Raw genomic sequence first — 27,270 nt, 5'->3', positions numbered from 1 at the left:
GAGCCTGCACCCTGAACCCCTCCTGCACCTCGCCCCCTAACCCCCTGCCTTGAGCCCCCTGCCACTCCCCTCCTGCACCCCAATCCTCTGCCCTGAGCCCCCTCCTGCACTCCGCTCCCCTTCCTGCACCCCAACCCCCTGCCCTGAGCCCCTTCCTACACACCGCACCCCCTCCCACACCCCGCACCCCCGCACCACAACCCCCTGCCCCAGCCCTACATTCATGGCCCTGCATACAATTTCCCCATCCAGATGTGGCCCTCGGGCCAAAAAGTTTGCCCACCCGTGCTTTAAGGAGTGGCCCTCTGTCATCTAAGAGAAGGAGAAGTCCTTTCCTTGGAGTTTGATACAAGTTTAAACCTGGTGGTGAACAAAAGTGCTAGATCCTCGTGGGTGTAGATTGGCAGGAGTCCTCTGATTTCAACAGGCTATGCTGATTTACACCAGCTGGAGGACTGGCTCACTATCTCCTCACGGGGGCTCCTCTTGAGGCCTCATCTGTGTTGGCTTGTGAACAGCATTAGGCCTGTTGTGCACTGAGTTTTGTTCTCTGCCATGGCTTGTTTTTGCAGGTGACATTGTGGGTCTTTATGAATCTGCTGGTCAGGGTGATCCACTTTCCACAGGAATTGTGACCCGCATAACCCCCAAATCGGTTACCATTGCCTTTGAGGAGTCTCGAGATGGCCTGTTGAGCTTGGGCCAAGAGAATTCCTACCGCCTGCTGAAGCTAGCCAATGATGTCACCTACAAGAGGCTGAAAAAGTAAGTTGCTACCCACCTTCCATATCACTCACACCCTCAGACAACTCCCCTGGCGGCTCATTCAGTTCAGGATCCAGTTCAAAACTGCTTTGCCTTTTTAGGAACCCCCCCCCCCTCCCCCCCCCCCCGGGACTTGCCTTAGTTTACCTCACTGATCTGATTCCTCTCTCTCCTCCCACTACCACGTTCACTCTCTGTCCTTCTGTACAGTCTCGCTTCTCCTCAAGGGAGAGCTTCTCTGCTACAGCTTCTGCCGCCAGGAACTCCCCCCTCCCCCCCGCCTCCTTCCACCTTATTATCTCTCCATCTTGTTTTTAGATCTCCTCTGAAAACCCGTCCTTTCCGTCTCACTGTACCTTATAATTTTTCTCTGTCTGTCGTTGTGTGACTCTGTGGTTAGCTTATTTATCTCTATAAAGCATTTTCAGATGCAGCTTCTGTGAGAGACACCGTGCAAAATAATACTGGGCTATACCTCGTGAGGTACTGCTTCAGCGAGCACCACTGAGGTATTAGTTGCACGGTCCCCATTGTTCATGGGACTTGTATGTGTAATACTCCAGCCACTGAAGCTGTACCCTGTTAATCTTAATGCAGGCCTAGGTGCTCTGACACCTGCCTGCACTACAATTCATGACAGTTGCCCTTTTTAGAATGGGAAGTTTATTCACATGCCGGGTCTCTGTGTGGCTAGTGGGAGGCGCGAAGGCCCAGAAGGACAGCTTCTCGCTTGAAAACCAAATTGAGGAGCCAATTGTTAGTGGAGAGGGGCCCAGACTAAGCCCTCAGGCCTGAACACCCTTGGGAAAGTCCCACTTCAGATTTGAACTTTGTGGCTTGGGTCCATGTCTAGATGGTTAGACACTAAGAGGGCCCTGTGAGGGAGGGAATGTTAGTGTTGCTTACCAGGGTTTCTGGATGATCAGGAGCTTCTGAAGGAGTCCCCTTCAAATTTTCAACCTTTATATTCTCTTCTTTGACAGAGCTTTAAACACACTAACACAGTATCACTCGGGTCCAGCATGCAATCTTATCGATGTCCTCTTCTTTTCCTCTGATCCAAGTGCTCCCGGTGAAACAAGTAAGAACTCTTATTTCTCTTTCTGAAAGTGGATGTAATGCTGGTGGAAGGTGATAGTTCTGGAGATTGAAGTCCTCTGCCCCGCAGATCAGATTAAGAAATTTGCCCAAGGTCACACAGGAAGTCTGGGGCTGAGCCAGGAGAATCAATTTCTCCTTAGTCCCAGTCCAGGATCCTGTTCACAAAAACTCATCGTTCATGACCTGTTATACACTGCCCAGTGAATCCCTGCCCTAGCTCATTGATTGAGAATTATGCTGTCCCTGTTGCCCCTCCTTCTACACACTGGCGGAGGTCCTGTTTGTTGTCCTTTATGCCACAACTTCCTTGTGCTCTGTGCCTGCAGCTATGTTTTCTTTCATCTTGATTACTTAGCTTCTTTGTACATGAGCATTACATGGGAGCTCACATTTCCCCCTTTCACACCGACTCTCATTCGTACTTTTTAACTTTGCCTTGGACTAGATTTCTGGCATAATATACTGGGAATGAAGAATAACATTAATGTGAGTCATGCAGCTATGTATTCCAAATACTGTGCTTAAACTGAACCATCCCCTTATGCCTTCCTCTTTGCCTTTTGGATATTCAGGGACTCTGATGTATGTCAGATTTTTATATTAAATAAGTGCATTCATTTCATCCTTGTTTGGATGCGTCATTAATAGGGCCCTACCAAATTCACGTCTATTTTGGTCAATTTCATGGTAAAAGGATTTTAAAAATTGTAAATTTCATGATTTTAGCTATTTATATCTGAAATTTCACAGTGTTGTAATTGTAGGGGTCCTGACCCAAAAAAGGAGTTGTTGGGTAGGGAGTGTCTCAAGGTTATTTTAGGGGGAGTTATGGTACTGCTACCCTTACTTCTGCACTGCTGTTGGTGGCCGCGCTGCCTTCAGAGCTGGGCAGCTGGAGAGCGGTGGCTGCTGGCTGGGAGCCCAGCTCTGAAGGCAGAGCCACTGCCAGGAGCAGCACAGAAGTAAGGATGGCCTGGTATAGTATTGCCACCCTTCCTTCTGTGTTGCTGTCTGCAGAGCTGGGCCCTCAGTCGGCAGCTATCACTCTCCGGTCGCCCAGCACTGAAGACAGCAGCGCAGAAGTAAGGGTGGCATGATACGGTATTGCCAAACTTTCTTCTGTGCTGCTGTTGACGGTGCACTGCCTTCAGAGCTGGGCACCTGGCCAACAGCCGCCGCTCTCTGGCTGCCCACCTCTGAAGGCAGCGTAGAAGTAAAGGTGGCAATATCACGACCCCCCCTAAAATAACCTTGTGACCCCCCCACCCCCGCAACTCCCTTTTGGGTCAGGCCCCCCCAATTTGAGAAACACTGGTCTTCCCCGTGAAATCTGTATAGCATGGGGTAAAAGCACACAAAAGACCAGATTTCATGGGGGGAGACCAGATTTCACAGTCCGTGTCGTGTTTTTCGTGGCTGTGAATTTGGTAGGGCCCTAGTCATTAACTTTGCATTTCCTGCATGTTGGCAGAACGGCCTCATTTGATTAAAAATATATATATATATATATATATATATATATATATGAATTGCCCAGATGTGTAGTAAAGACTCTGCAGATTTTTTTTTTACTCCCAGTCATTGAGTATATTGATTAATATGCAAATTTAGCTGCATTAATCAGCAGAGTTGTAATATGACAGCTGTGGCATATCACTCTAAAACACCATACCACAGTCACACGCAAAGCATGTCTTCCATTTATATCTCCAGTATACACACTTTCTACTTAAAGAGGAAGATGCTGCACTGACCTGGCTTTGAATAATAATGGTCTTACTTTATATAATGCCTGGAAGGTGCTGTGCATTCTCTGCTCCCATTGACTCAAAGAATGAAGGTGCCCAGTACCTAGCTGGGTCAGCCCCATAATCATTAGGCCGTCTAGCCCAGGGGAAAGCAAACTATGGCCTGCGGGCCGGATCTGGCCTGTCAGGGCTTTCAATCTGGCCTGCGGGATTGCCAGCCCTGTGGTGCAGTGGGGCTAAGGCAGGCTGCCTGCCTGCCCTGGCCCTGCGCCGCTCCTGGAAGCGGACGGCACCATGTCCCTGCGGCCCCTGGGGGAAGGGGGACAGAGAGCTCCATACGCTGCCCTTGCCTGCAGGCACCGACCCCCGCAACTCCCATTGACCGGGAATGGGGAACCGCGGCCAATGGCAGCTTTGGGGGTGGTACCCACAGGCGAGGGCAGCGTGTGGCGGAGCTGCCTGCCCCACCCCTAGGAGCCACTGCCGGACATGTTGGCCACTTCCAGGAGCAGTACAGGGCCAAGGTAGGCAGTTAGCCTGCCTTAGCCCCGCTGCAGGCCGCTGCGACCCTGGAGCCGCTCGAGGTAAGCGTTGCCAAGCTGGAGCCTGTACCCCGCACTCCAACCCCGTGCCCTGAGCACCTTAACCCCCTGCCACACCTCTCCTGCACCTCTACCCCCTGCCCTGAGCCCCCAATCCCCTGCCCTGAGCTCCCTGCCACACCCTGCACCCCAACCTCCTGCCCCAGCCCTACATTCATGGCCCTGCATATAATTTCCCCACCCAGATGTGGCCCTAGGGCCAAAAAGTCTGCCTACCCCTGCTCTATCATGACCTGAAAGAAGGGGACTTCAGCAGCAGTGTCTTCTAACACTGGTTTCATGCATTGGTTCAGGAGCAACTTGGTGAAGAGCGCCACCTACTGAATCCCGGATCCTACTTCTTTATATTGAGAGCCCGCAGCCAGTGCAGTGACTCCCAATGTAGCTGCACAGTCACTGTCTTTATATTGTGGGTTACCCTCACTGGCTAGATCTGTGGAGCTCTGCGATCGATGCCAAATATACGTCTTAAAACATTTGTTTTGGCCTAAGCAGGAAAAACACAAATCTTGTTTGTCAGTGTCTGTGGAAGGAGACTAGACATCATCTTTACAGAGGAGGAGGAGCAGCGCAGAGCAAGGCTGATTATGCAAATGACACTCACAATTGAGGCTGAGCTTGATAACATGCCATCTAGACTTAAATCCGTGTGGAGGAGGAAATGAGCATGTCAGGAGGCAGTGACGTGGAAATGAACAAATAAATGGTCTGATCCAAAGCTCATTGCAATCACCAGAAAGACTCTCATCAGTTTTAGTAGGCTTTGAATCAGGCCCAAAGAGAAAGTGAAGCTGGAAGGTATACAAGACTTGCTCCTATAGCCTTAGAATTCTCTCTCTTTTTCATGGGGAAAGACGGTTCAGAACTTTGTAGACTTAAATATAAACGCTGACGAAACTCCTGTCCTGTCATCTCTGATCACTAGATCAACAAGGCCCCATGCAGTTTCCGAGTGATGCTTTTTAGTTTAGACAGGGATAAGATTCTACAAACAGCAAGGAAATGTATATAGAGAGAATTCTGTGTCTCACAATTGTGCTTTCTGACACAAGTGGAAAAATGTTAAATCATTTCATGGCCCTTTACTGACATAGCAGAACATCTCCTTCAAGGACCAAGAGTACATCTTTTGTGAATCACAAGATGCAATTATCTACAGGGATAGATGCATCAAAGATGCTTCATGTAATAATGCTGAGGCTGAAAATTTGGTCTAACTCGGGAGTAGATGTCAAGTGCATGACAGAAGTGTGTAGGGAGCGAGAGAGGTGTAGAAAAAAATGTAGGTAGAGGAGAGTTGTGCAAATAGGAAGAATAACTTGCACTTAATGGTGGGGACGAAGAATGGAATCCAAGGAAGGGATTCAAGAAGAGAGGAGATGGGGTCAGAATGGCAGGAGAGGAACATGATTTTTGACCACAGAACTTTGAATAGACAGAACGGGGAAGAATTGAGCTGCAAGGAGGTCAGAGAACAGGAGGTCCTAAGGACCAAGATGATAAATAACAAACACATAGAGCAGGGTTTCATTCATGACAGAGCTGTAAGTGGGGATGGGAGGTATAAAGCCTAAGAAGCTATATAATACCCTAAAAATACACATGCTGCAGCATCTCAATGTGAATGTGAAATGATGTTCACAAGCAATATTAAGAGACAGAGTCAGAAGGGGGATAGTAATTTCTTGTTGCTGGACGTATGTCAGCAGCTAGGCAGAGTCCTCAAGCCACTGTGTGCTTTCCTTGTAGATTTCTTTACGGGACTGATTCCTGGCATATAGCCTCTTGGCCTGGAGAAGAAATCTCTTCCATTTTGGAAAGGATTAGTGAGGCTGGTTTTCTTTTGAAGTTCTACCAGAGCACAAAGAAATAGAATTGTAATAGCTTGAGACACTCTTTTGTGCTGCTCAAACTGGTCAATGGGTTTCAGTTATTTTCTAATGAAATGTACTATGATTTACAATGTGGTCTTAACAGCTTTTGTTATTTTGAGAACCAATGTGTAAACTGCCAAATACTGTGGCCGAAGGATCTATATAAGTGGTGCACAAGCGCTTATGCTGGCAAAAGTTATGTCGCTCGGGTGTGTGTTTTTCACACCCCTGGGCAACAAAAATTTTGTTAACATAAGTGCTAGTGTAGACAGTGTTGGAGGAGACATAGTGGTTGGCTGGAGTGTTGTGCCCTTTCTTTCCTCCTTTGTCACTTCTCCGTCCCATGAGCACGTCTGTTCTCCTCAAAGTGAGCTGTGGCTTGGTGTATGGTGTGGGGTCAAAGTGTTCTGTTCCGCACCAAGTCCTCCCAGTTTGTTGGGTTGATGCCTCCCTTTTTAAGATGTACTTTCAGTACGTCTTTGAAACACTTCTGCTGCCCTCCATGACCCCTTCTTAGCTGACTTAACTGAGAGAAGAGTACTTGCTTTGGGAGGCGAGTGTCAGGCATACGTACACAGTGGCCAGCCCAGCGGAGTTGGTATTTCATGACCTGCGCTTCTACGCTGCTGATGTTGGCTGCAGCGAGAACGCTGATGTTGGTGCGTCGGTCTTCCCAGCTGATCCAGAGAATCCTCCTGAGGCAGCGCTGCCGGAACCACTCCAGCTGCTTAAGCTGTCGTCTCTAGGTTACCCAGGTCTCACACCTATAGAGAAGGGTGGGGATGACAACTGCCTTGTAAACCAAGATCTTCGTACCTGTTTGTAGATCCCTCTCATTAAAGACTTGTTTGAGTAGTCTTCCAAAAGATGTGCTGGATCCTGTATTCAATTTCTGTGTCAATGTGGTATGGAAAATGGTCCACATTTTCCAGGGGTTCTCCACTGATGGTGGTTTGTGGAATACGAAGAGTAGTTTGTGCAGGTGAGGGCTGGTAGAGTACCTTGCTTTTCCTGATGTTGAAAGAAAGACCCAGGCAGTGATAGACATCTGCAAAAAGATTTAGGGTGCTTTGCAGGTTGGCCTCTGTGTGTGCAAGAATGACACAGTCATCTGCATACTGAAGGTCAGTGATGCCAATTCTCGTGATCTTAGATTTTGTTTGGAGACATCGAAGATTGAGGAGTTGGCCATCCATACGGTACTCAATCCCGATTCCGTCAGGAAGGCGGTCGTGAATGAGAATCAGGATCATGGCAAGGTAAATGGAGAAGAGTGTTGGAGCAGTGACACAGCCCTGCTCGACGCTGGTGCAAATGGTGAATGGTTTGGTCTCTGAGCCATTGCACAAAATGGTGGCAGTCATCCCATCATGGAGTAGTCTGATGATGGAAATGAATTTCTGTGGACCGCCAAACCTACACAGCACCTTCCATAGGGCATCACAATTGATAGAGTCAAAGGCCTTGGTTAGGTTGATGAATGCCATGAACGGTTCCTGGTGTTGCTCTCTGCACTTCTCCTGAATCTGTCCTGCCACGAAGATCATGTCGGTTGTGCCTCGGGATAGCCTGAAGCCACACTGTGATTCGTGGAGGAGTTCCTCGGTAAGGGGAGGAGGCGGTTTGGTAGGATCCAGGCAAGAATTTTCCCTGCGATAGAGAGGAGGGCAGTACCTCTGTAGTTCCCGCACAACGATTTGTCCCCTTCTCGAATATTATACGTGTCACATCTGTAGGAAAATCAGCATGGCAAGAATTGGGCTCCTCAGCCACTTAAAAACTCACCAATAAACCCTTTTGGCAGATGTCATCCTCGCATCAAGGGATAGCCGAAGAAGAAGAAGCTAGTGTAGACATGGCCTTAAAGTAATTAAAAACAGTCAGCACCCAACTACAGTTTGTGATGTTGCACCGCATAAAGAAACAATCACTCGGCACATAGTGGTCATAGCAACAATTTTAAGCAATTCCACCCGGACTCTCAGTGATTTACAGAGTTGTTGACAGTAGTCTGCGTGCGTCCCTTCTCTCAGTCCCAGTGTCGCTAGAAAATCCCAGACACCAGTAGTTGAATGAGCTCCAGTTCAGTAGCAACAAGGCGCAGGGATGTCTCCCACCAGAATTCCAGCTACTGAGACCTTGTGCTAACTTCCTTTCATTTTTGAGTTTCTTTGGGCCTCTCCCTTGAACTTTGGACACACGAGGCTTGCATCAGTGGTCTTATAACTTGCATTTCTACCTCTGCTGTCTTACTGCTGTTGTTGTTTGATGCTGGGCTGGCATTTCTACCACCTCTGGCTGTGACCTACTGAGAGCTCGCAAGCTGAGGAGGGCCCAATACTGGGAGGGGAAAGCTCTGAGGAGCAATTCTATGCTGAAAGAAGTGATGCTGGTGATTTAGAAGGTGCTTCTTTGCACGCACCAGCATGGTATTAAGGAACACTGGGCTGTAGGAGGTGCTGCCTCTCCCATGAGATGGAAAGCTGAAATTCTGATGATTTGAGGTTGTTTTAAGATCCCATGGCACTTTTCTGAAGCATAGCCATGGTTAGGGCCTTAGTGAGGCGCAGCTGGGCCCCTCTTGCTTCTGCCCGCACAAATCAGTCAGGGTCTATCAGGTGGAAGCAATCACCAGTGCACTTTATTTATAGCTCTTTCCCATCACTGCCTTGCTATTTATATATAGATTTGCTTCAGCCAGGCTTTACAAGCAGCAGCCCAGAGCCACTCCCTTTCTCTCTTCCCTTCCTCTCCCCTCAGCTTCCTTCTTCCCCACTCTCCCTCCAGCTTCCTTCTTCCCAGCCCTTTTATAGCCCCTTTCTAATTAGGCTGGCAGCTGTTGCTATTTGCCAGGCAGGCACAGGCCTATTCAGCCAGCTTCAATCTACTCCCCTTAACTGGAGTGGGCGTGGCAGGGGTCTGATTAAGCACTCCTTGCCCAGCACCCTGTCACAGGGCCCTACCAAATTCACGGCCATGAAATATGCATCACAGACCTTGAAATCTGGTCTCCCCCTGTGAAATCTGTTTTTTGGTGTGCTTTTATCCTATACTAAACAGATTTCATGTGGGAGACTAGTGCTTCTCAAATTGGGGAGCCTGACACAAAAGGGAGTCACAAGGTTATTTTAGGGGGGGTCGCAGTATTGCCACCCTTATTTCTGCGCTGCCTTCAGAGCTGGGTGGCCAGAGAACGGCGGCTGTTGGCCGGGCGCCCAGCTCTGAAGGCAGCTCCCCGCCAGCAGCAGCACAGAAGTAAGGATGGCATGGTATTGTATCGCCACCCTGACTTCTGCGCTGCCGTCAGAGCTGGGCGGCCAGAGAGCAGCGGCTGCTGACTGAGGGCCCAGCTCTGCAGGCAGCAGCACAGAAGTCAGGGTGGCAATACTATACCAGGCCATTCTTATGGCCTGCCACTGGCGGCAGCTCTACCTTCAGAGCTCAGCTCCCAGCCAGCAGCCGCCGCTCTCCAGCTGCCCAGCTCTGAAGGCAGCGCAGCCGGCAGCAGCTGCACAGAAGTAAGGGTAGCAGTACTGTGACCCACCCCGACAATAACCTTGTGACCCACCCCCAACTTCTTTTTGGGTCAGGACCCCTACAATTACAACACCATGAAATTTCACATTTAAATAGCTGAAATCATGACATTGTCAATTTTTAAAATCCCATGACCGTGATATTAACCAAAATAGACCGTGAATTTAGTTGGGGCCTAGGCATGGTAGACCCTATGTCTATGGCAAATTCCAGGGTGACTAATTACATTCATCTCTAAAACAGACTGCAGTTACAGCTGGATACAGCAGTATCCACTTCCCATCCTAAACTACTGAGCGTTATTTATTATTTAATTTTTAGTTATTTACTTATAATCGTGCCTGTCCAAGCCTACAGCATTGTAAAATGATTGAAACTGCAACCAAGAATAAATATCTTTAACACAAACACAAGATCTTTCAGAGAGGCTACAAATGTAATGGCTCATGCAGTAATCTAGGGTAATATAACAAGCAGCTTTTGGACATAATATGCCCAGATGAAATAAGTCTATTGCAAAGAATAAAACCCTTCTTCAGAACAGTTACTGCAAATCCCTAATTCTGCTGCTCCCAGGGAAGCCGGTGAGAATAGATATTCCTAATGGCAGGCTCTGAACTTTAAGAAGTCCTTGTCTTGTCAAACCAAATAGGCAGCAAGCTCCAGAGTCTCATGGAGAATGCCCTGCCAGGATCTCTCTCCCTTTTAGAACAGCTTGATCACAACTGTTGTGTGCCATCCCTTGTGCAGCTGTGGCCCAAACCATTTAGAGCATTCTAAATAAATCCCACACTTAATTCCAGCTGTTAAACAGCTGCTCAATTACACCCCAGAGGTGGCTGCGTTTCAGTGTGTTTGGAGCGATTCCTGCGTGTATATGCGGAAACTAGTAGGGTTTTGGAGTTCTTCAATGTGCAAGGCGATAAATTATACTATTATCCACCAGGGGTCAGCATTGTGCTATTAGCTGTATGCAGCTAGGGCAGCCACCTCGAATGAGCGATCCAAGGATGTGAATCCCTAAACTTCTTTCAGAGTAACAGCCGTGTTAGTCTGTATCTGCAAAAAGAAAAGGAGGACTTGTGGCACCTTAGAGACTAACAAATCCGATGAAGTGAGCTGTAGCTCAGGAAAGCTTATGCTCAAATAAATGTGTTAGTCTCTAAGGTGCCACAAGTCCTCCTTTTCTTTTTGTAAATTTCTTTTGTGAAGCATTCCATGTTATAGGCCTAACTATGCAGTTGCACAGCAGAGAGGGTAGCAGAATCTGTTGCTTTTCTCTGCTGTCCAGGAGAAAGTGGGAAGAGTAGGTGGGTCACCCAGGATCCTGATGCTGTCTTGATCAAAGGCGTGTCACAAAAGAATCTGTTTTGCTGACCTGGTCTGATTGTGAGCCAATGCTGAGGACAGAGTGGCTGCTGCATTTGACTGTGCGGTTGTTTTGCTACCCACGTTGCTCTGGGAAGAGCTTGTGGATATCTCGAGCAAGAAAAGGTGCTGCTGAAATCCCAGTTCAGTTTTATTGCTCTAAGAGTACATGGTTTAAAGAACTTGTTTAAAAAGGCCGTAGTGATTAAGGGCAGAAGCTGAGCCATCGGCAGAAGTATGACAGAACCGCTGAAGATTTACTGCAGAACTTTTTCTAATGTTCTTGTGGGGTAATTCTCCATTTACACGGGACTGTTGTTGCACTCATTCACCTGACGAATCCCAAATATGCCATACCTCTCTAATGCACTCTGGATTTACATAGTCACCGCACTGCTAATCTGTAGTGTTTGTGAAGGAGTCAGGGAGGACTGCAAAGCACACTTTGGAGTAGGAAGCTGTTGCCCCATGCAAGAACCCATCCCATCTTTGGTATGTGTCCAGTTGTGACATGCCCTGTCTAAGCACACATTAGTAACAGAGAGGAGAGCATCTTGTTCCGGGTTAAGCCCCCCATGACCCCTTTTTTAAAGTCATTTAGGTGCTGTCAGGTTATAATGGAGAAGCTGAATGGGATCTGTTCTTCTACCAGTACATGGGTGTGAGTCTCTTTAATGTCTCTACAGCTATGAGTATATGTCAATGAACCCCTCAAGTTTGAGAAGCCTCTGGACGTTGAAAATTGAATTCCTTACACTGGTGAGCAGGTACAGGAGTACTTCCACTGACTAAAGTGGGATGACTTCATCACTGCAAAGAGTTTGCAACCTGGCCCTTAGAGTTCGAAGAGATCTGGGTAATCACATGCTAGAGAGGGGTGGGCAAACTTTTTGGCCTGAGGGCCACATCGGGGTTCTGAAACTGTATGGAGGGCCGGGTAGGGAAGGCTGTGCCACCAGTTCCTATCCACCCCCTCCCACTTCCCGCCCCATGACTGCCCCCCTCAAAACCCTCGACCCATCCAACCCGCCTGCCCCTTGTCCCCTGACTGCCCCCCCCCGGGGCCCCCCGCTCCTAACCGCCCCCCGGGACCCCACCCTCTATCCAACCCGCCCTGCTCCCTGTCCCCTGACTGCCCTGACCTCTATCCACACCCCCGCTCCCTGACAGGCCCTCCGGGACTCCCACGCCTATCCAACCACTCCCTGTCCCCTGACTGCCCCCCGGGACCCTGTGCCCCTTATCCAACCCCCCCCCTGCTCCTCACCCCTTTACCATGCTGCTTAGAGCACCAGGACTGGCAGGCGTGCCGCCCGGCTGGAGCCAGCCATGCCACCACACAGTCTAGAGCACCGGGGCGGGCCAGCGGCTCTTGTAGCCACACTGGCCGGCAGGAGCTCACAGCCCCGCCGCCCAGAGCTCTGGTGGCACGGTGAGCTGAGGCTGCGGGGAAGGGGGGACAGCAGAGGAGGGGCCGGCAGCTAGCCTCCCCAGCCGGGAGCTCAAGGGCCGGGCAGGGCAGTCCCGTGGGCCGGATGTGGCCTGCGGGCCGTAGTTTGCCCACCTCTGTACTAGAGGGATACCATCCCACTTCACAGGCTCCTCGTGTAACTCTCCCGACAAACGGCTTCCTCATCGCTCTGACACTGAAAAGGGTTTTGGCTTGTCCCAAACCAGGGCTGCAACAGCGATAAGATTCCAGCGTCTCATCTGTGTGACTCACAGCCACCAAGCCCAGGGGTGCTGGGTGTGTGAACAGGCCCTTGCACATTCTATTCGTTAGGATTAAAATTTGCAAGCAGAGCACTGATTGGAAGAGAGGCCTGACATACATGTATTCATTTCTCCTATGTACGTGAGGGCCTAAGTATGCTACCAGGCCTGATTTCAGGCTATACCTGGAAATTCTTAATTAAAAAAATAATTCTGAGTAGCTCTTAAGAACAACAGTCTGCTCGTAGATTGAAGCAGATCCGCTGAGCTCTGTGCATTTCACAGCAGATATTCTGAGCCTAAATTTTGTATGGAGAAGAGGAATAAGAGCAACAAAGAGGCCACAGCAGCAGCCGGAAAGCAGCAACTTGGTCAGCAGAGGCAAGTGTTGTGTTAGGAGAAGGCCAGCTGGCCATGGCAGGAGCTAGAAAGGAGGATTTTCCCTCTGAGTGGGGCTAGAGATGAAAAACTCTTTAATCAAACTAACAGTCTGAAGAATCAACAAAAAGTCCAGGCTAAGCTGGGAATGAGCTGGGGTCTGTTCTACAGAGACAAAACCCACCACCTGCCCATTCCATTTCGCAGACTGGTTATAACCTCAGAGAGACCTGGAGAGGTTTTCAAATTTGACTCTCAGGGGAAACCTGCTCCACAGGCTCTTCTTCCACTTGCCAGATGGCTGAGCATCTGTAGCCCGAACTCCCTGCCACTCAGGGTAGGTCCACCACTGTTCCTCCCTTTTGTCTTCTGGGCAGCCTGTAGTTTTCTGGCCTTTGGGATCAAGTTCCTTCCAGATCTACAAAAGGGCTCCTCCCTCTGCCTCCTCCAGTCTCTCTTCTTGGCCCTCCTGGATCTTCTGTCCAGCTGGAGAATGCTCCCCTCTAGGCTTGGCACTTCCGGCAGGTGTTGTGGAGTGGCCCAGACCTCAAGCCCTGTCTGCAGGCGAGACCATGAAACCCCTTTCTGTCCTGGCTTAATGCGCCGTTCCTCCACCCCATGCCAGTGACTGATGGGCTGTTTGGTGACCATAGTGAAATCAACTGGTGGTCTTGGTGCACACAAAATATTCTCAACGTTTACCTCTTTTTAGTGGTCGTAGAGTGAGGCTGAGGACTGAATGGGCTTGGGGACTGGACCACCTTGCCCTTGTGAGCGACGGCCCCTCTAAATAAGCACACTGGTGGGGGGGAAGAATCTGACACTGTCACTCCTCCTGATGCACCTGCTCCATAGAGCACCTTTTGCCAACATGCAATTGAAAACACCTGTTCCTGTTTGCCAAACTAAAAAAAAAAAAAAAAAGTGACTCCTACTTACCAACTGTTCCTCTTTGTGGGAACATGCCTCTCATTTGGGAGCTGCTTTTTCCCTATCCCACAGAGACCTAATGTTGTTCTGCGAGTTACTGTAACAGGCTCTACCCTCAAAAAAAAAAAAAAAAAAGGCAGAATAAGACCCAAGAACAAGACACCATTTTCTTCCCCTCACCCTTGAAGCCTTTTGGGCCCCCGGTGTTGTTAACCTGTGCCCAGGAGTTTTAAAGGTGGGCGCCCGAGGTGGCAAAGTGTGTACCAAAGGGAAGAACATCATTCAACCTGCCAGTGTGCCAGGGCCTGATCGAAAGTCCATTGAAGATGGAAAGTCACTTTCAATAGAAAGTCTCCCACTGATTTCACTGGGCTTTGCATCAGGCCCTAAGTGAAATTAATGAATGACACCAGGCAAAAGATGGTGCCAGGAGCCTGCCTTATGTGGGTTTTCACCCATCATTTTTGTGTGTGTAAACTTCAGTCTCATGAGTTAGCTTTTCTGTGGTAATTAATTTGCAGTAATAAGGGAGATTAACAGCAGGATTATGTGGGATGAGAATAAATTTGGCTCTAACTCAGAGAAATCTAAGAGGTATAAAGAGCAATAAACTGCTTGTAGAAATAAGAGAAGAATCCCATATTTTGAAATTAAGAGCACAGTCAAGATGAAAGTCACATATGAGTTTTCCTTTTCCTGTGTTGCTAGCAACATCTTAGATAATGAGAACTGAAAGAGATTTGAAAATCTAATTTTCTTTTTCACCATTATGCTGTTTGCTTGGGGTTATGCAGTGAAACTAGGCTGGTCTGTTTTACTTTTGTTTACAGCCAGTGTAATTTTTCTGCTTCTCCTGGTTGCTAATACAATGCTCTTGTGTGTGGATTCATAACCAGCAGAGGAATGATTAAATTAAAAAACATCTCTGAATTTTCTCCAACTGAATTTTTAACGTTACCAAAACATTTCTGGTCCCTTTAATAACAACAACAACAACAAAAACCCTTTGGTTTTCCCTTAAGGAGACTGCTCCTTTAAATGCTATCCAGTGCAGCAGTGTTTTGATAAGACTCTATCTGGAAAAATAATACACACTCCCTCTGAAGCATGCCCAAGATAACAAAGCAAGGAAGATCAGGAAAACGCATGTAACCTGTCATTTTTGAAAGAAATCCAAGTTTCGAGTGTTAGTCCCCAGGGTGTTAAACAGCTTGCCTCGCTCGCTAGAAATGTTATTCTCATTGTCAGACTGATTCACGCCAGCTACCAAGAGCATACTTTATTTGTACTTGTGTATTCACTCTTTTGCAAGTGCCCAATGTGTAGCTGACATCTGAATGATCCTCTTGCTGTTTCCACAGAGCCTTTAAAATTCTATAACGAATCGCTGGATGTCTCCCAGAGGGAGGCTGTTTCCTTCTCGCTGGCACAGAAAGAACTTGCCATCATCCATGGACCACCCGGAACTGGCAAAACCACTACCGTGGTCGAGCTAATACTTCAAGCTGTGCAGCAAGGCCTGAAAGTGAGTGAGAGCTGCCAGAATCGCTAGGGATATGCTTATTTTGCTAACTAATCAGGCACGTTGAGCTGTGGAATTCTTTATTGCGGCCCATCCCTGCTACATTTCACTGCAGCTTCCGTGTTGACTCACGTACAAGCCCCATTAGTCGGGGGAGTTGATAGTAAAAAGAAAAATGTGTGTGCGTATGCACCAGTGCTGGAACAATTTGTATAGTGGGGGTGCTGAGAGCCATGGAACCAAACTGTAAACCTTGGATCTAATGCACCAGGATTGCCTGGATTTGTATTCTTTATCTTACAGTCGTACCCAGAGTTCCCAACTAAGACTGGGGCCCCATTGTGCTAGGTGCTGAATGTGCAAATAGCCTAAGAAAGTCTCTGCCCCAATGACTGCAGTCAGCGTAGTATGACTACCCCACAAACGTGAATAGTTTATTCTCGCCCACCCATAGGAAGTAGGGAAGTGTTGTTTTCCTCATGCTGCACATGGAGACGTGAGGCATAGGGAGATTGAGGCGTTCCCAACGCCACACAGGAAATCAGTGGCAGAGGTGGGAATTGATCCCACATCTTTTTTGATTTCCAGTTCAGTGTCCAACCACAGGACCACCCTTCCCCTCCAGCTGGTGAAATGTCACATTTGTGGGCTGTGTGAAATGGGGGTGGCTTTCCATATTGTCTCACTAAATATACACTGCTGTAAATTTTATAAAACATGCTAGTTCTGAATCCTTATGAAATGTCATTTCATTTTTTTTTTTTTTTTGCAACAATACATATCTGTTAGGGGCCAGGAAGCCAGCTCTTGTCCTACTGTGGGGTTCTCTTGAGAATGTTAAGTCACTTGCATGGCACCTGTGGGCGGGGGGAGGCGGGGAAGCATATTGAGCAGCCATTAATTGTCTTCAGAGAGCCCAGGCTTTGACACCTGAGAGAAAAGGGCCCTATCTGCTTGAGCCAACCAGTCCATAATTCTAATGCTAGTGCTGTAGCTATAGATTGTGCATTTACATGTTGTCATTTGCATTGTTTGAGCATACAGGGTGTCTCTACTTTGGAATCGAGGGCCTTGTCAACATCAGAGATTTCCCCCAATTCTAGCCCTTGGCTGAAACCAGGATAAGTTCTTCTGGTGCAAGTAGCAGCTTCGCCTGAACTATGCTATCGGTTGCAAACATACAGCTATGTGGATGGCTGGAACTGGGGCAAATCCCAGGTGTACACAAGGCCTAAGTGAAGTCTTGAGACATAGACTGTAGGTAATTATTTAAAATCTTGCACTGTTTTGTGTTGTGTACACGTGTATTTCCAGCTGTATTTTGAAGCTACAGAGATTTAAACTGTTGCCTTTCCTCTTAGCTACATTCACCAATCTCCTCTTCCCTCTTGCCTGCACTGGTGAGACTATCGTTAGTTAATCAGAGGCTTTGCAATCCTCAGCAGCTCAGCGTTTGTAGTTAATTAGCACTTTCTTTTGCCTCCAAGGTCCTGTGTTGCGCTCCCTCAAATATTGCAGTGGATAATCTGGTGGAAAGACTGGCTGGCTATAAGGAGAAGATACTGCGTCTTGGTCACCCTGCTCGTCTGCTGGAGACCATCCAGCATCATTCCTTGGATGCGGTCTTGGCACGCGGCGATAATGCCCAGATAGTGGCAGATATCAGGAAGGATATTGACCAGGCATTCGTATGTGTCTCATTCCACTGTCAACAGACTTACTCTCTAGATAATATTTATATTGCAGACAGTGCTCTGGGTTGATGTTAATATGCACCAAAATGTCACTCTTACAGCTCGATTATGATTTCTTCCTATTTTCAATGCACTCACTACGGGCAGCTATTACCTATAATACAGCATCAGACCCCTCATTTTGTTGAGATTAAATGTAGGAAACAAATCCAAAATTTATTACAAATGCATTGTAGTGCAGGAATCTTAAAATGTTACTTTGAATAATCATAGAAGCGTAGGACTGGAAGGGACCTTGAGAGGTCATCTAGTCCAGTCCCTGCACTCCTGAAAGGACTAAATATTATCTAGACCATCCCTGACAGGTGTTTGTCTAACCTGCTCTTAAAAATCTTCAAAGATAGAGATTCCACAACCTCCCTAGGCAATTTATTTCACTGCTTAACTACCCTGACAGTTCAGAAGTTTTTCCTAATGTCCAGCCTAAACCTCCCTTGCTGCAATTTAAGCCCATTGCTTCTTGTGTTATCCTTAGATGTTAAGGAGAATGATTTTCCCCCCTCCCCCTTGTAACAACCTTTTATGTACTTGAAAACTGTTACCATGTCCCCTCTCAGTCTTCTCTTCTCCAGACTAAGCAAACCCATTTTTTTCAATCTTCCCTCATAGGTCATGTTTTCTAGACCTTTAATCATTTTTGTTGCTCTTCTCTGGCCTTTCTCCAATTTGTCCACATCTTTCCTGAAATGTGGCACCCAGAACTGGACACAATACTCCAATTGGGATCTAATCAGTGCAGAGTATAGCGGAAGAATTACTTCTTGTGTCTTGCTTCCAATACTCCTGCTAATACATCCCAGAATGATGTTTGCTTTTTTTGCAACAGTGTTACTCTGTTGACTCATATTTAGCGTATGATCAGCTATTATTCTCAGATCCCTTTCTGTAGTACTCCTTCCTAGCAGTCATTTCCCATTTTGTATGTGTGCAGCTGATTGTTGCTTCCGAAGTGGAGTACTTTGCATTTGTCCTTATTGAATTTCATCTTCTGTACTTCAGACCATTTCTCCAGTTTGTCCAAATCATTGTGAATTTTAATCCTATCCTCCAAAGCACTTGCAACCTCTCCCAGATTGATATCGTCTGCAAATTTGTAAGTGTAGTCTCTATGCTATTTTCTAAATTATTCATGAAGATATTGATGAGAACTGGACCCAGAACTGACCCCACTCGATATGCCTTTCCAGCTTGACTGTGAACCACTGATAACTACTCTCTGGGAACATTTTTGCAACCAGTTATGCACTCACTTTTTAGTAGCTCCATCTAGATTGTATTTCCCTAGATAGTTTCACATCATGTGAGACAGTATCAAAAGCCTTACTAAAGTCAAGGTATACCACATCTACTGCGTCCCCTCATCTACAAGGCTTGTTACCCTGTCAAAGAAAGCTGTTAGGTTGTTTTGACATGATTTGTTCTTGACAAATCCATTCTGACTGTTACTTATCACCTTATTATCTTCTAGTGTTTGCAAATTGATTGCTTAATTATTTGCTCCATTATCTTTCCCGGTTGACTGGTCTGTAATTCCCTGGGTTGTCCTTATTTCCCTTTTTATAGATGGGCACTATATTTGCCCTTTTCCAGTCCTTTGGAATCTCTCCTATCTTCCATGACTTTTTGAAGATAATTGCTAATGACTCAGATATCTCCTCAGTCAGCTCCTTGAGTATTCTGGGATATATTTCATCAGGCCCTGGTGACTTGAAGACATCTAACTTGTCTAAGTAGTTTTGAACTTGTTCTTTCCCTATTTTAGCCTCTGATCTTACCTCATTTTCACTGGCTTTCACTATGTTTGATGTCCAGTCGCTACTAACCTTTTTGGTGAAGACCAAAACAAAAAAAGTCATTTAACACTTCTGTCATTTCCACATTTTCCATTATTGTTCCCCCCGCCCCCCCCCACTGAGTAATGGGCTCACCCTATCCTTGGTTTTTGTCTTGCTTCTAATCCTGCATTTCAGATGTAAGTATCCTACATCCATAAAAGTGAGACCTGGTGATGACTTTGGATCTATGATGAGGGTCATTCAAGTGAAGGAGTGTACAGGATTCAGAGAGGCTGGAGGTTTCCCTTTGCTCAGCAGTTGTAGATCATTCTGAAGCAGTGAAGAGTTAAAAGTAACGCACTGTGGAAAACTGTCTGTGTAATCTGTTTACTACAGGTTTAAAAGAAAAAATCTTTAGCTGCCCTTTCCATAAGGCTGTTCTTCATGACTGCTGTGCTTTGTATGCCAAAAGAACACTTAGTATTAATGAATCCATTTCAGTCTTTCAAACACTGAGACCCTGATACGAGCTGTTTTCACAGTGTTCCTTAGATTTCTCATGCGAGAATAAATTCATAATTAGAGCCTGATTTCTTCTCTCCTGTGGGAATAAGGAGACAGTGGGGTCCAGGGGACAGGGCAGTGGTCTGAGAGCCCTGGGTTCTATCGTTGACTGTGCTGTGCGACATTGGGAATGTCATTTCCCCTTTCCTGAGTGTGTTTCCACGTTTGGAAAGTGGGCTAAGGACACCCATTCCTCATCCCGGGCAAAGAGGTGTGAGATCTAAGCTCTGTATAAGAGAGAAATATTCTTATTACTTTTTGGTGGGCAGGGGGGCCTTTCAGGATTTCCCCACTTTTGCCCGATTCCCACTCAGTGGCACAATGTCCTCTTTCTTCCTGGCCGTGTAGGGCTGGTTGAGGCTCCAGCTACGGCTCATCGACACAAATCACCATACTGACCACAGAGGACCTGCGCAGCATACTTTCCTAGTCTCAGCATGCCACTGCTAAGCCCTGTTGGTCCAAGGAGTGAGTGAATGGGATTCTCGTGTGGCAGCATGTTGTAATGGTATTGGATCATGGACCAAGTCCATGTGGGTATTGAGTGTCCTTGTGTTGATGAGATCTTTGTCCTGCTAATAAGTGAAACACATCAAAGCAAGGTCCTCATAAAATGGCTAGCAAACCCTCCCTTCTGCCAATTGTCAGTGGTTGTGGTTGTCTCCTGGCACGTCACAACTGTGGTCTATTTAGTTGCACGTTATGCACTTTTAAAAGCTACAGCCCGCTCTCAGAACTGAGTTATTCCATGTCATTTTATCATTTGAATACTTCCGAAAAGAGAGAAGACATAATTAGCGGTATGAATAGTCCAGAGGGTTGGTAGTGGAATACTTAATTGTTCACGTCTAGGTTGGTGGTTCAAATACAATCCAAGACTAGAACTGGTGGCCAGTGGCTGCCGTTCCGTTTATCTTTGTGAAGTGCCAGCAGTGCTGGTTAGTGTGGTCTCGGTGGAAGGGTTAGGTGGTTTCAGCACAGTTCCCATTGGACAGGTGTCCACATCGGCACAGTCATCAGCCTTGTTGACAGACTCAGCAGAAAGGCCATGGATTGAGTGCAGGTGGAGAAGGCTGAATACCCGCCTTAAAGCCTGATTCAGAGTCAGTGGGAGCTGCTCCATTGACTGGAGTGGGCCTTTATGGCTAGAGCTGGTCCATCCGGGTGGTGATTGAGCCATTGCGGCAGAGAAGAATGTGCTGTATTGCCTCTGCTCTGTGGCTAGCCACTGCAGCCTCCCAGACAGTCAGTCTGGCACCTTTCTCCAGTGCTGCCTTTTACACTGAAAAGGCAGAGACAGTCACATCAGTAAATAGCTTCAGAATGATAGTTCGGGTTGCCCTGATACATCCTCCCATTATGATTTTAATGTAATTATTTTTAGCTTAATTTAGAATGTGGCACTATTTTAATTGGCATAAAACATTTCAGTGCAGATTACTGTTTTCCCCCCAATGATGACATGGCACAGGATGGCTTTACAATCTCAACACACTGTGCTGGAAGATGTTCCCTTCTCACACAGTGAAACACTTGAGGTATCCTCATATCCCAGCACAACAAAAATTGTGTCGTATCTGCCAAAATCTGTTATCTAGCTCCCACATGACTAATCAGTCCTTCCCTTCCTCTGTGTTCTCTGCATTCCCTAAGATCATGACTCCTTTTAACATCTCCAGTAGAAGCTAAAATGCACAACCGTGCAGTGAAAGCCTCCAAGGCCATTTTTTGTACCACTGCTCTCCTTCCTCCCCCTCCCCAATAAAATGCTGACTTTTGCCAGCAAAGCTGGAAGGTTTTGCTCTAAAGCAGAAGACTTCAGACTTTCTTTGCAAGGCTGGAGACAAGGCAACACATTTCTACTATATAGATGGTGCAGATTGACTGTGGCTTCTGGATCCATAATCCTTCATCTGCAGCTATTTCTACGGCAGCAGCTTTACTTAAGTTTTTCAATTGAGGCTATTCATCATCTTGCATTTCTGTTGCCGCTTTTGAGCATATTTGCAGTAGAAGCAGCTGAGAGCTAGGAAGGAACCTCACTTGGTAGACAGGTCTCCTGGCAGCTCTTTCATTCAGGTTCCTGCAGGTTGACATTGGGGCAGGAAAGGACTTTGTTCCATGGATAGATGGATAGGTATGCACAGCCAGGGGTCTGCCCTGTAAAATGAATGGGGTTTCCAGCAGTTACTTAGCATCTGCTTTAACAGAGTCTTAGGTTGTTTTCACATCTGTAAGCCGTAGATTTTGATTATGTTTTAAGTCATTTCACACCTTTCCAATTTTCAGGTAATTTTTCCCCTCAACTTTGCTTCCTTGGGGTACGTTGAGGAAATGGGAAATTTTGACGGACAAGCCCCTTGACTCTCCTGTTTCCCTATAGCAGAATGGAAACTAGGGGGGAAATGGCTACTAGGGTTTCCCTTTCTGCTTCCTCTTGTGGGCATGGATGTGGTTGATGAACTGTGTTCCAAAATGAATGCTGAAGGGAGGACTTTAAAGGGGTTTATGTGATGCTTTATTTGTAATGAAAGAGGTTCCAGGGCTCAAGCAGTTTTTTTACTTTCATAACTGATGTGGCAAGCCCAGAGTGCTGGGGCTATGAACTGCTAGAGGTGCCGGGGCTCAGCCCTGGGTGTATGCTTAATTCTCAAAATGCAGAATTAGCAAGAAGATATTTTAAGGCCCACTGATTGGATCCCATGGCAATGAAACCATCTGTACTTTAATTTCCCCAGAGTTTCTCTCTCTGAAGAACGATGCTCCAGATTTATGTTCTCCTTTCCCCCCTACCCCAGACTGAGTCATCATGTTAAGAGCAGCATGATATTGGACAGTGTTCAAATTGCTCTACTTTGGAGCTGATATGGAAGCTGAGGTAGATGTCTTGCCCCTCCCCATGTGTCACAGCTGGCTAGTCTTGGCCTCTTGGGAGGAAATCTGAAGGGAAAATACTGAGAGTGGCCCAACAGGGATGTTTGTTGAAAATACAGGATACCGTATTGAGGCTGTGTAGGTGATATTCCAGATGCTTTCTTGCTCCCCCACCCCCAGTCTTTTCACCTCAGCCTCACTCCATCTGCCCTTCTTATCCTTTTACTTTCACCCCTAACTTTTCTCTCCCTTGTCTTGTCCCCTTCAACCTTTGTCTCTCCATTTAGCTAATCCCCTTCCAATAAAACCCCCATTCCCTCCAAAAAAAATCATGGAATTAACATGCCATTTGCAAATCATCACTCTGTTGGTGTGTTCTGTCCCTTTGTCTGCCTTGTCTCTTTAGACTGCAAGCTCGTCAGGATGGGGACTGTCTGTACCTCCATTTGTACCATGCCTGGCACAATGGGGCCCTGATCTTGATTGGTCACTCGGCAATAAATAACTTTGATGGTAACGCATAGCTGCACTGATTTTATGTGCAGGAGATGAAGACAAAGATAATAGCAAAGAGCAGCAAACAGAACTCTATTACTGTATGCTGTGTACTCCAAAGGGTTCCTCCGGGCCCTTCCACCACACTTACTCCATTGCCTTGGCCCCGTCACACTGCAGCTGGCTCCCCTGGCTGCTTTCTGTGCTCAGATCCAATTTGCTCTACACGTGCTAATGGCAGCAGCAGATTTCAGGATACAGTTAATCCACTTATTCCTTTTACTAACTGTTTTAGTCACATAGGATCCTTCTGCAGAGCAAAATGTAAACATCGATCTACTGAGGCCATATATTTTCCCATTTCCCCTCTGCTTCCTGCTGTTTTGCAAGAGATGTAATTGGTATCTGTCTGTCTTAGCCATCTATGGCACCAGTCAGCATAGTATCTATAATCAAAGCCAAGTTTGCGTTTCACCCACTCCCTTCCACAGCAAACAGCTTACTGCTGCAGTTTGAGTGAGTGGAGTTTTTGTAGCCTTTCCAGCTTTCTAATAAGTTTTGACCAGCAAGGAGATAAAACCTTCCAAAGTTGTTTTCCGTTTGGGAGCGCATCATTGCTGTGAGAGGTTGGTGCCCTTCCAAGATGAATTGCAATGGGAGGTGGCTTTGCCAATGCACCACAACCACCAGAGATCAACCATGGATGTTTTAGAAACCTCTGGTTTAATTTTTAAATAGGTGCAACTAAAAAAACCCCTCTCTATTAAAAATATATATATTCTAAATCATTTATAAAAGTGTAAAGGCAGTTGTTAAAAAGTGTAAAGCTGCTGATTAGACTAGATGAGTGCAAACAACTCATTTAGCCTTACTGTGTGGAGGATACATTGGAACTTTCCAGTCTGTCCTGAGTAAGGGGCAAACTCCTAGTTACAGCTTCCCATGAGCAAAGCAGAGAACAGAGTGTTACTCTGATGTTACTCAGAGTGTTACTCAGTTCCTCCCCTGCCTCCTCCTTGTGCTGGGAAAGGAGTAATGGCTACAGAAATGAGTAATCGAGATTATTTAGGACAGATCAAGATTAGGCTGTGGATCATGTTTTAAAATTCTAGAGTGTATCCTGCAAACCTTAGTCACATGATAACCATGGGAATAAGGGTTTTAGGGTTGGAGTCATAAGCCTATAGAGCAATCTTGTTTGTTTTTTTAATGAAGTTCGGTTGAATGAAATTCGGTAAATTGCGCTTATACCAGAGATTCTGCTGCTTTCATTGTTAAATGGGCTACTACAAATTTCCTCTAGTAGTCCATTGGACTATAGGCTGTCTTTTTCATCTGGTTTTGATTTCCATTGTGCAGACAAAAACCAAAAAGACCCAGGACAAGAGAGAGAGAAGCCATTTCCGAAATGAGATTAAGGCACTGAGAAAGGAGCTGAAGGAGCGAGAAGAAACTGCTGTGACTGAAATCCTTACCCGGGCTAATGTTGTTCTTGCAACAAATACAGGTTAGACATACTGTTTCCTCTTTTGCCTTTAGAAATGTTAGGTCAAATTAGTTATGATTACAAATAAGGTTGTTTCAACAGAGCTTCAGAGCTTCATCAGAGGCTCAAGTAGCTAAGAGTGATTCTGTAATAGTAAAAGCAATACGCAAAATACTTCTGTCTGGTCATCTACTTTGCTGTTAAAATTACTTAGGGTATATCTATACTGCAGTCAAAGGTATGATTGTGTGTAGACATGCCCACACTAGCTTTAATCCAACTGGTGCAAGTACCAATAGCAGTAAAGCATGGGCTAGCCACCCGAGGAAGTATCCAAGGTCTCGTGTGGGCTTGTACCAACCCATGCTGAAGCCCATGCCTCTCTGACTTCACTGCTATTGTTATTTGCACTAGCTAGAGCAGTGATACTCAGACTGAGGCTCCAGAAGCCACAAGGCTCAGGCACTAAAAAGAGCTGCAGGATAGTAAAACACTATGTGATTTAATTATTAACCAATCAGTATGCTTTTACTATGTTATTAACCAATTGTAGAATATTTGATCAGTCGTTTGTTGTGAAAATAATATATATATATGTATGTAAAAATAGCATATGAAACAATGAATTCACACTACTCTGGCTCTTGTGGGTAATGTTGATTCCAGCGTTCCCTCTAATTTTTTACGTCCATGTGCAGAATGAATTTTCCTTTGTGGACCAATATGGAGGTGATGTGTGGCAGGGGTGGGGCCGAGGGGTTGGGAGTGTGGAAGGGAGCTCAGGGCTGGGGCTGAGGATTGGGGTGCGGGGCAGTGAGGGTTCTGGCTGGGGATGCGGGTTCTGGGGTGGGGCTGCGGATGAGGGGTGTGGGAATGGGCTCAGGGCTGGGGCAGAGGGTTGGGGTGCAGGGGGTGAGGACTACAGCTGTGGATGAAGGTTCTGGGGTGGGGCTGGGGATGAGGGGTTCAGGGTGCAGGAGGGGGCTCAGGGCTAGGGCAAAGGGTTGGAGTGTGGGGGTTGAAGGCTCTGGCTGGGGGTGTGGGCTCTGGGGTGGGGCGATGGATGAGGGGTTTGGGGTACAGGCTGCGGCCGGGAGAGAGGACTTCTCCCAGCCCTCTCTTGCTGCAGCAGCTTGGGGCCGGGGTGAGAGGAGCCTCTCCCCAGCCACGGCAGCTCCAGCTGGGCTAGGCTGGGCCAGGCTGGGAGAGGGGCACCTCTCCCTGCCTGCACGGCCTTTGCTAGCCTGCTGCATGGCTGCGCAGCTTAGAGGGAAGTTAGGTTGATTGCTAATTTGGCTCCGGAACCACTGAGTTCTGAGTATTACTGAGCTAGAGTAAAGCTCGCTTGTATGTCTACATGTAGTGCAACCATACCTTTGATTGCAGAGTCACCATACGCTTAGATCGGGGGGGGCAAACTACAGCCCTAAGCCAGCCTGCAAGCTCCCGCTGGGGAGCAGGATCAGGGGCCGCACCATGCAGCTCCCGGAAGCCACAGCATGACCGTGCTCCGGCTCCTACGCACTCTAGTGGCCTCCTCTGGCACTCCAATGGGAGCTGCAGGGGTGGTGCCTGCAGATGGGGCAGCATACAGAGCCGCTTGGCGGCACCTCCATGTAGGAGCCGGAGAAGGGACATGCCACTGCTTCCGGGAGCTGCTTGAGGTAAGCGCCACTCGGAGCCTGCACCCCCCCAGCCTCTTTCCATGCCCCAACCCCCTGCCTAGCCCTGATCCCCCTCCCACTCTCCAAACTCCTTGATCCCAGCCTGGAGCACCATCCTGCACCCCAAACCTCTCATCCCCAGCCCCACCCCAGAGCCCACACCCCCAACCAAAGCCCTCATCCCCTCCCACACCCCAATCCCAATTTTGTGAGCATTCATGGCCCGCCATACGATTTGTGTTCCCTGATGTGGCCCTCGGGCCAAAAAATTTGCCCACCCCTGACTTAAATAGCCAAACTATATGTAATTTAATATCACTCCATGTGGTGGGACTATATGGTCTGTAATGTCCATGTGTACCCGGGATGGATAGGAGTCTTAGAACTCCTTTTCTCTGCCTTTTCAATTTTAATCTATTTCATTGGTTCTCAGCCTTTTCCCCTATGGAGACCCTCCTCCCTTCTGTCCATTACCTGCTTACCACTGAGCAATATAAGAATGACAGGGTGGTTGCAATTCCCTAACATCTGTTGGGATTGTGACCCAGAGGTGGAGAATCCCGATGTAATTTCTTTGTGTTATCTTCCTTTGTGTTCTATTTAATGTTGATAAAACAAACTAGCACTGAACCTTCCTACACACACACACTTCGACTATATTTATTATTTAGCACATAAGCTCTTTGGGGCAGGGACTGTCCCTTACTACCTGTTTGTACAGGGCCTAGCACAGTGGAGGCATGATCTCATTTGGGGTCTCGGTGCTACAGTAATACATAGAATAAATAATAATGTATGGCCACTGTGATCACAGCTTTATATAACAAAGCAGTTAACGCTGCCATGTAAAGATAATAAACTATTCTGTGAAAAATAACATTTGCGGATGTTTCAAGACCTAGTTGCAAACATGAATACCTCCATCGTTTTAAAAAAAATGTTTATAAACAACCAAAACCTTGTGAAGTGGCCTAACTCGTTTTACGGACCAACTGCTTGTAAAATGTATTGTTTATATAGCATTGTAAGCGCACAGGGCACTTGACAGAGCTATAAAAGACAAAGGTGCCCTGCTCTGCGAGGCTTAGCATGGACTGGAATGAGCTCGGTAACAGTGATA

General features: G+C 47.0%; 1 protein-coding gene across 2 annotated transcripts in view; it reads left to right on the top strand.

Annotated features, from left to right (window-relative positions):
- The window catches only part of IGHMBP2 (immunoglobulin mu DNA binding protein 2), an 84,027-nt gene that overhangs the window by 8,912 nt on the left and 47,845 nt on the right, over positions 1–27,270 (top strand). For both annotated transcript variants that reach the window (XR_012159304.1, XM_073347032.1), the window contains exons 3-7: positions 573–765; positions 1,749–1,846; positions 15,378–15,541; positions 17,026–17,226; positions 24,360–24,507. Coding sequence is in view for 1 of the 2 variants with exons in the window: in XM_073347032.1 (XP_073203133.1) it covers positions 573–765; positions 1,749–1,846; positions 15,378–15,541; positions 17,026–17,226; positions 24,360–24,507 (804 nt within the window). In the remaining variant the exon portion in view is untranslated. The remainder of the gene's footprint in view (positions 1–572; positions 766–1,748; positions 1,847–15,377; positions 15,542–17,025; positions 17,227–24,359; positions 24,508–27,270) is intronic.

This window comes from Lepidochelys kempii, chromosome 6 (assembly GCF_965140265.1).
Source record: "Lepidochelys kempii isolate rLepKem1 chromosome 6, rLepKem1.hap2, whole genome shotgun sequence".
Taxonomy (NCBI): domain Eukaryota; kingdom Metazoa; phylum Chordata; order Testudines; family Cheloniidae; genus Lepidochelys; species Lepidochelys kempii.
The sequence above is the reverse complement of the archived record's forward strand: the minus strand, read 5'-3'. Positions and strand labels throughout refer to the sequence as shown.